At 56.9% G+C, this 9,440-nt stretch overlaps 1 protein-coding gene across 1 annotated transcript; it reads left to right on the plus strand.

Annotated features, from left to right (window-relative positions):
- Positions 1-511: 511 nt before the first annotated feature.
- TRIREDRAFT_43893 (uncharacterized protein) lies at positions 512-3,464 on the plus strand. Its single transcript, XM_006961010.1, has 4 exons — positions 512-890; positions 969-2,046; positions 2,190-2,360; positions 2,453-3,464. The coding sequence occupies exons 1-4, from the start codon at positions 529-531 to the stop codon at positions 3,059-3,061; spliced, it is 2,220 nt and encodes a 739-aa protein (XP_006961072.1). The 5' UTR covers positions 512-528; the 3' UTR covers positions 3,062-3,464.
- Positions 3,465-9,440: the final 5,976 nt, after the last annotated feature.

Raw genomic sequence — 9,440 nt, forward strand, 5'->3', positions numbered from 1 at the left:
ACTTACTCGCCGTCTGGTACGCTTTTGCCATGTCGCTGTGAATACCTACCCTCCCTCTAATATAAGACTCCCCGGGTACATTGGCGACGAAGCAGCATCAAGGTCCGGCATCTCAAACGGGATAGCGTTCCCAACCCGAAGGACGCGATCGAGACAGCAAAGACCTGTTTAAAAAAAAAACATTCGCGACATCAAATGACCCTGCCTTTTGCCGGGGTAACACGACGACTTGGGTGCCAAACGATCCAGGAACCTGTTTGTTTGCTGTCAAATCTCACCTTTGTACGACGCCCGTCTCCAATCTGCCGTGATGCTGTCACAATCCATTGTGATAAAATGGCCTCGAGTCCACAGAGAGACTGAATACTGACGAGATGATAGGCACGCAGCTAGACTCGGCAAGTGTCCCATTGCCGCTGAAGCAGCGAGAGAGCAGTCTTGTTTCCTCTTCAGACACCGGTATCAGCCATCACAGGAACGTCAGCACACTCGTCTTCATCAAGCTCAGCATCATCATCATCGCCAGCCATGGCGGCTTCTCCTCTCCAAGCCCCAGAGGCAGTCCCCCTCCCTCCTCCTCCTTCCAGCGACTTCATGTCTCAAGACCAATGGGACATGCTCTGGGCCCTCCTGGACGGCATCCTGCCATCCTACGTCAGGGCCTCTGCTGTCACGGACAAGGAGACGCAGATTCCCATACCAGATGCCGAGTTCGACCGCCTCGTCGAAAGCATCACCAACTCTTTCGAGAATCCTCCGAGCAAGGAGCTCATTGCCGAGTATCTCGCCTATCGACCGGCGGAGCAAGCGTCGTTTCGAGTCGACTGCCTGCGCAGTCTGGCCGCATCGCCGGCAAAGGCCAAGCTTGCAAAGGTGCTCGGGTCGCTGGGGTGAGTCTCGACGCATGTAGTCTGACTGCAAGGCAAAGAAAACAAAGCATCATCAGTTCTAACCCTGTCCTTGCGCAGTACACGCACGGGAAGCCTCTTGTTGACGGGTTACTGGAGCCCCATCACCCAGCAGCCCGCCAGCGTGCGCGAGGCCATCGTAAAGTCCTGGACAACTTCGAGGCTCGCAACGCTCAGGGGGCTCGCCAAATCCCTCGCCACCCTGGCTAATAAGGCCAACGGCACAACGAGCCCCTACTACAAGAAGCTCTCGGGATACTCCGACGTGCCCAAGGACTGGAAGCCCGTCCAAGGATTCGATTTCAAATTCATTAAGCTGCCGCCTGGGAACGACGTCCACGATCTCACCACCGACGTCGTCATCGTCGGTTCTGGGCCTGGGGGCGCTGTCTGCGCAAAGAACTTGGCCGAGGCAGGGCACAAGGTCCTCGTCGTCGACAAGGGATACCACTTCCCCCCTTCGTCCCTCCCCATGCCTCAAGACGCCGCGCTCAATTACCTGTTCGACAACGGCGGCGGCGCCTACGTCAGCGAAGACGCGAGCACCGCCCTCACTTCCGGCAGCTGCTGGGGCGGCGGCGGCACCATCAACTGGAGCGTGTGCTTCAAGCTGCAGGACTTCGTTCGCCAGGAATGGGCCGACGAGGGACTCCCGCTCTTCACGTCGCGCGACTTTGACGAGTGCGTCGACCGCGTCTGGGAGTACATCGGCGCCGGAACCGAGGCTGTCCGACACAACTTTCGCAACGGCGTGCTGTTTGATGGGTGCAAGAAGCTGGGCTGGCACGCAGGCATCGCCGCCCAGAACACGGCCAACAAGAACCACGACTGCGGTCACTGCCATCTCGGCTGCGGATCGGGAATCAAGAGAGGGCCCACGGTGAGCTGGCTGCCAGCCGCGGCCGCTGCCGGGGCCGAGTTCATGGAGGGCCTCAGCGTTGAAAGGGTGCTGTTTGACAGCGACGGTACGACGGCAACAGGCGTTCAGGGGACGTGGCTCTCGAGAGATGCCGAGGGCGGTCTTGACAAGGACGTCGCCGAACGGACGCAGCGCAACGTAATCATCAGGGCCAAGAAGGTCATTGTGTGCGCTGGAAGCTTCTGGAGTCCCGTCATACTGTTGAAGAGCGGCATCCAAGTAAGTGAATGCATTCTGATGCCTGGTCCTCATTTGTCATGCGACGCTCACTCCTCCCGTCCCCCTTCATCCAACTATGGCTCGTCAGTGGAGGATCATATGGAGGGCACGCTCGCTGACATGAACATTAACCCGTAATTTAGAATCCGCAAATTGGACAGAACCTCCATCTACATCCAGTCAACTGCTTGATGGCAGTTCACCGACAACAGACTCGGCCCTGGGAAGGCAGCATCATCACAAGCTGGAGCGGCGAGTTTGAGAATCTCGATGGCAAAGGACACGGGGCAAAGCTGGAGGCGTTATGCATGGTGGTGAGTTGACCAAGGCTTGCTTTCATGGGACTCCCTTGTTCTCAGAGAGACGGCAATCTCCGCTGACTCAACTCCTTGCGACTTCTTCCTAGCCTTACATTGCCTTCTCGTTGCAAGGTTGGACCGGAGGCCTTGATGCCAAGCTCACCACCATGAAATACCACTACTCTAGCTCTTTCATCTCGCTGGCCCGCGATCGAGACTCCGGCCGGGTATTTGTCGACCCTGAGACTGGGGGCCCGCGTATCGACTACACCACTTCTGATTTCGACCGCGAGAACAATCTCGAGGGTATCATTGGCCTCGCCAAGGTCGCCTACGTTAGCGGCGCAACAGAGATGCGAGTGCATTACCCCGGCGTGCCGCCGTTCCTGCCCAATGCCGCGGAGCAAGAGAAGCACGTCCAAGACAAAGACCCCGAGTTCACAGACCCTGCCTTTGCCAAGTGGCTGCAGCAACTTCGCACCATGGGCAACAAGCCGCCTCTGACGTCCTTTGGCTCGGCGCACCAGATGGGAACGTGCAGAATGAGCGCCACCAGGGAGGCTGGCGTGGTGGACGAGAGGGGAAGCGTCTGGGGCACGAGCAACCTGTATGTTGCGGACAGTAGCGTGTTCCCGAGCGCGAGCGGCGTCAACCCTATGGTGACCGTCATGGCCATTGCAGACTGGATATCACGGGGTGTCTCTAGGGAGCTGTAGGGGAACGATGGACGAGCAACCTCACCCCTTGACCTGGGAGGCTCATTGGATGGATATGGAATAGGTCTGTGTCCGCACGGAGAGTATAGAAGCAGGGGCCATTGGATGGAAGCATTGCTGTTTCACCTTTTCAACCTATGAGGAACGAGGTTCAAGCGCTTTCGGTGGCCGGAGACGCATAAGGAAAGGATTCGGGGAAGGCCCAGAATTGATAGCTCGCCTTGCTAGACGAAGAATGGAAAGCCACTCAAACAGTGTCGCCTTGCTTCCAGGGAGAGACCTGATGATGTCGTCCTTGTTGAGGCCATGCTTCGGCGTGTCCCTTTGCCCAACAGCACAACACCAAAGCGTTCCGCTCTGACATGCCATGCCGTGCCATGCCGTCCCGCGCCATGTCGTGCCATGCCATGCTCGTACTTGGGCATGAATGAGTCAAAGGCCAAGATGCAGCTGCTGCCGTTGCCAGGCATATGCTTGTTCCTCGGGCACCGCTCGGCATATTCCACCATCCATCCATGCGCAGATAAGGTAGGAGACCTGCTACAGACATCTGTCCACATGACCCGGCGGTCACAAGAGCATCGAGCATCGCTTCCCTTCTGTGCTCATACCAGGCATCGTGTAACGATCCAAGACATCTTTCCCGCTTGGGCCCTGGCTCTGTGATTGCTGGGCCGGGATGACGGCAGCGAGACAGAGGAGAGCCAAATCACCCATGTCAGAACATGGCACGATGATGGACGGCCTCGCAGTTTGCTCCGACAAGCGGCAACGACGTCATTGATGCCAAGGGTATAATCAGCATGGGGCATCAATAATTTTTTTTAGACGCCGCCTAGAAGGGGTAAACGTTTGACCCTGGCTCGTTAGGTATCGACGTCGGGATAAAATTCCGTAACCGTTGTCTGTTCTCTCTCATGTTTCCGTATCCCCTGTGCTTGTGCCAACGAGGTGGCTACATATCACATAGGAGGATAGGAGGCGACTTGGGAGAAGTCGTCTTGTCGAGTTGACTCGCAACGAAGTCACCAGTAGCATCAATAGAGGTGGGACGGTACCTCCGGACGCGGTTCCGCTTGGTTGCCTCCCGTGCGGGAATCGAGGCGTTACATAAGCACCGCCAGGACAGAGGACGGGACAGCTGGCAGATCTGTGTGGGGTTAGCCACAGTTCGCAAGGCAGACACAGCCACGAGCCGATGATGGTCGTTGAGTCTGCCGCGCCACGTTGTTGATGGCGGTCACACCGAGGGGCAGGGCAGGGCATCAAGCAGCATCCGTGCAGAGCTTGCACCGAGCCCGAGCTGCAGAAAGACGTCAAGGGGGCGCCATGGACACGGTCGTGCAGTAGTCGAGGACGTAGTCAGGAGGCATCGATGCAGCTCGTTCAGCTGTCCAAGGGTTTTGCAGGGCCGGTGGCGACGGGGGGTGGCGTCTGGTCGTGCTTGTTGCGAGATGCCCGTCTTGTCTGGCCGGATAGCTGCATGCAGACGATGGTACAATCAATAGACCCGTGCTTCGGACCGCGGAAGGGACGGCGTCACGTCGTGATGGAATCGTACCTGTACCGCGTACTGTTAGGAACCGTGAGGCCAAAAGTGACCTGATCTGCAAGGACGGGATGCGCACCTCGGTTCCCAAGGGCCGGTAGCACAGGAGAAATCCTTTCCTATGCAAAAGGATTAATTCCTTCGCGGACAGAACCTTGGCGGTAGATACGCATGTACTTGGAGGTCCTAGATCATTGGGCCTCGTCACCAGCCACACTTACCCAGATTGCCAGCGTACGAATATGAATGTGTGCACTTGAAGAATCCTGCCAATGGACATCTGTCCATGCTCTGGATACGAGCACGAGGCGTATCCGAGTCGCTGGCTCTTGTCGATCGGTGAGCGACCCGTTGCTGGCGTGGGGTCCACCAAGAGTCTCCGGGGACGGGCTCCAGGGCCAGATTTCTCCAATGCTGTGGTTCTCGGCTATCCGCCCCAGGAGGCGCCCTGCATAAACCTTCGCCGGCAGGCTCATTGTTTGCTAGGTGCTGGCACCAGGCATTTGTTGAGGCGCGTGCTGTCATCGTGGACGACCTGGCCGGCCCTGCTGGTTAGGATCCCAAGGTCCTCCTCCTTTTCGGTCGTGGGGTTTGGCTAATGCATCGGTGAGGAGCCTGCATTTGCCACTGATGCTCCAATCCAGAGGCAGCCCGCGAGGGTTTGAAGGCGACGAGGACGACAACGAAGAGAAAACGTTGGGCACGGCAAGGCTCGTGAACAGGTCTTTGGCGGTGGCCACGTCTATGATGGCTAGGTGGTTGTAGGTGGCCAGGCCAGCTTGATGCGCCAGCCTCGCTACGTAGCCGCTTTGCTGTTTCGGCCATTGTCGCCGTGCGAATCCCAATGCTGCCGTTGCCTCGTTGAGGCGTCGAGGCGCGGACTAGCCCATTGGGTGCCCAGTACGGAGGACATGCATACCTCGTACGGCACCTTATGTGTCGAATGCCTGCACAGCCAAGGTCAGTATGTTGAAGGCATCCTCATGGCCAAGGCCGCAGGCGCTTCTTCTGTCCGATATGCGCCGCGTCTGTTACTCTCGTCTTTGGAGGGGCGTCCGCAGCACACTCCCTCGGAGTGCAAGGTCTCTCGAGCCTTGCCTCAATTGGACGATCGGGGTTCGACTGAATTTTTTTTGTTTTTTGGCCGTGTAGAGGTGAGCTTCGTCACCTGCGGCCAGATAATCAACCGCCTCCGAGGACGTCGTGGCCTCACAGTAGGCCCTCTGATGAGGCTACTCTCTGCAAAGCAGGCCTACATCAGGGCCTTGGTTGCCTCAAGTGACGTGTCCCTGTCGTTGGATCATCTTGAGGCGGCAAGCAACGGGAGAAAGAAACAAATTTTTCTTTCGGCGTCGTTGATTCTAGGGTGAGTGTGGCCAAGAGAAGGAGCGAGGCACGCACACACTAACACCAGAGATCATCCACGCGATTACGGAGGTACCTGCCCAGATACAGTATCAACCTCCAGGGCAGCTGCTAACCACCTCTGGGCATGACCTACAGCTATTTATGGCAACCTCAATGCCGTTGATGGCAGTTTCTACCTGAGATAGTATGTACTCGTGCGTACCTATCTCTAGCTCACTCGTTACGGTGAAAATTCCAAGCTCTTCTTTCGTTTCTCGAGCCCTGTATCGTGTTGTAGGTAGTGTTAGGTATCTACCTGACGATGATTGCTTTTGCCCGGCTTAATAGTGCACTCGCCAATTCCTCAGTGACCTCAGCCTTATACGAGCACACCCAAAAGCTCGTATGATTAACGTCGGTACGTATTACAGCGGGCACAGGTAACAACACTGTATTGGCAACAGGTAGTAGATCTGGAAGCAATCGGCACCTACATTAGATACCTGGTATCTTATTCTACCTAGGTAGGTACGTAGGTATGAAAGTAATACCTGATTTGTAGCATGAAGTGTCCGTCTCGAGGAAAGTGGCCGATGGCTGCCGATGCGACTCCGCCAGCCACAACCTGGAATGTACCGGCCAAGCGCGCCAAGTACCGGTACCTCGTCGCCTAAGCCCCGCCGGTGGCTTGCGCGGCACTCATTCGTATTCCAGCCACGACCGCCGTGGTCAGACTCGTCCATCCACATGTCCATCCACATGCCCACCGACGCCAGAATCAGACGACGAGACGACAGCATAGCCCGTGAGACGCGTCGCAGCTGGGTGGTAAGCTTTTGGCCGGCCATCTACGGGCACTCGCTGCAATCTGATCATGGCAGCGCGCTGGATTCAGGATGACCGCGCCGTCTTTGCAAGCATAAGCGGACCGACAGGACAGGCCAGATGCATCAGACCCCCGCGTCGCAGCAGTGGCCACACTTGATGGCCCCCATTCTCCATCTCCATTCTCCATCCTTCATCCTCGGAATCGAGCAAAGTCGATTCGGGAGCCAGTCACAGATATGCAGACGCTGCAGGGCCCCAGCTGCCACAGCACGAGCCGCCACCTCCCTGCTGGCGGATAGCCGGAAACCCTCCCTTTTCGCCATGTGAGAGGCAGACGCGACAGACAGTCAGACGGAGAGAGAGATGAGAGAGTGTAGCAGAAGCATCAGTGGATACGGACGCGGCAGGGCTCGAGTGCCGCGCAGTGTAAGCAGAAGAACCGTTTAGGAGAAGCTTTGTCACTTATCAATCTCCGCAGACATAACGGACCACAGACCAAGAGAGGGGACGACGAAACACACGAAAAGAGGGCTTGCCAGTCGGCTTGACCAACTCCCGTTCACTGTAAAGCTCTGTGCTTTCGACATCGCTTGTACAGTTTCTGCGAAGGTCAGGCCGTCCGCTGTGATTGGCCAGATGCCATGTTGGCAGAGCCAATTAGGCTCAGTCTCATCGACCTCTTTCGGCTACTCCACCCTTGCAACCACTGGCCTCCAAGGTCTCCGGCCAATCAGACGCCGTAGGGGGCACTTTTCAACCGACACACCTCAGCTCGCCGAAGCCACTAACACCGTCTGCATGGAGGCAACGCTCCTGGCCGTGAAGATGCGCACACTGTCAACTCTCTGTCTGGCAGCTGTGAGCATCCAGGGGAACCCCTTCAGGAGGGTCTTTTGAGGTGCTGGGCTCCTGGCAATGTCCCGCCGTCTCGGGACGCTCCGGGGGCCCCTTGGGACGGACTCATGAGCCATTGTCCAACCATTGCCCAGGACTTACATGTCTGCAGCGATCAGGATGGTCTCAATGCTTCAGCTTGCCTTCCCACCCAGGGGAAACACCCGGGTCTAACGGAGACGGACGACGGCCCCTCCCTAGACGGTCTCCATCCTCATCAAAGGCTCTGTTTCTCCTGGCAGCTCACCAAGCAATCAGTGCGATTAGCAGAGCCTGGTGCCGCCGGATGCGGAGCACTCGAAGCGAAGGGATATCCACGAGACCCCAAGGCTTATCAAAATCCCTCGTCGGCAAAGGAAGGATCAAGGGCGATCCCATAGAGACGCTTTGGAGTGCGGGGACGCGGCCAATGCTCGAGCTACGGCGCCTACACGTCCTCGACGACTCGTACGACTGCCTCGTCTCTTCTCCACGATCCACAGTACGCTTCCAAACCAAACGGAAGCGAGGGCAGACTGCAACTGGTATGGCTCGGCCGGCGGCACATGCCACCCGCCATGTCCGCACATCTCGAGCTTGCACTGTGGAAGTGGAGGAGAAAATCGAAAGAACTGGGTGGAAAAGAGCCATGTCTCTTGTGTGGTCTCTTTTTTTCCGTGAGCAGACCCGTATCCTCGCTCACACCCAGGTTGGTTGCGGCCGGCGCATGGCGCGGCGTTGGGCCTGCAGGTCATTACAGCAGATGCAGCGTAAACAAGGGTTTCTTCTGCATCTCATTGACCAGACGACGAGATGAGACGGTCGATGGTAATTTCTCCCACTCGACTCGCATATCTCGTCGGGTTTCAGCTCGTTGCTAGCTACAGTACGCTGACCACTTGCCCCTCCATAACCCAAGCCGAGCTAGGAGTCTGGTAAGATGACTCTGGAGGGGGCCGAGCCGGCGGCGGGTACTGGCAACATTATCACCCGTCTAGTTTCTCTACTCCTCCATCGTCGATATTGTTCAGAAGCAAATCCTGTAAGCGGAGGCACGCACGGGGGGGTCACCCCATCCTGCATAAGCGGCGCACCCATCCTCGCTTCGGGATGTCAAGCAATAGCGGCTCCGTTGCCGTGGGTTTATTTGCAGGTAACTGTTGCTTCGCGAAGGCTGGACTCGGGAGTCTGGCCTTTCCCCTCACTTTTTAGATGTGGAGCAAGAAGAGGTGCGAATATGTACATGGCGCACATGCTCGACGATAGCATGAGCTTGGAGAGTCAGTCTGCTACATGAACTCTTGGTATGAGCGATGGGTAGCGAAGCGAGCTGCCTAGCAGGCAAAGCTTTGCATGCAAAACGCGCTACTTTGACAGATTCAAAGAGACTGGACGGTTATCTCCCCTCTCTCCATCTCCGGCCCTTTTACTCTCTTCTTGAGACACGAGGTGTCATATATCAAGATGCGATACAACAAAATGGGCCGCACGAAGCTGCTTCACGCAACAAGACTACTATACGAGGAGATGGCGCCTTAGCAGCGTAGCGAAGTGCCATTCCACAAGTGCCCGGCAAGCCAGGTGGCGGTAGACGGTCGATCAGTCACTTACGGCACTCTTATGTTTCCCTTTCCCTTCTTGTCATTCCCCTTATCGAGGAGGAAGAGGGCACATGTCCTGGGTCGGACGACCTGGTTGCCCACCACGACGGTGTGGCACCTATCTATCCTCCATGCGTTGTTGGCTACATAGACTATGACTGCCTCTCGCGTGCACATATAC

This window comes from Trichoderma reesei (genome assembly GCF_000167675.1).
Source record: "Trichoderma reesei QM6a unplaced genomic scaffold TRIREscaffold_1, whole genome shotgun sequence".
Taxonomy (NCBI): domain Eukaryota; kingdom Fungi; phylum Ascomycota; class Sordariomycetes; order Hypocreales; family Hypocreaceae; genus Trichoderma; species Trichoderma reesei.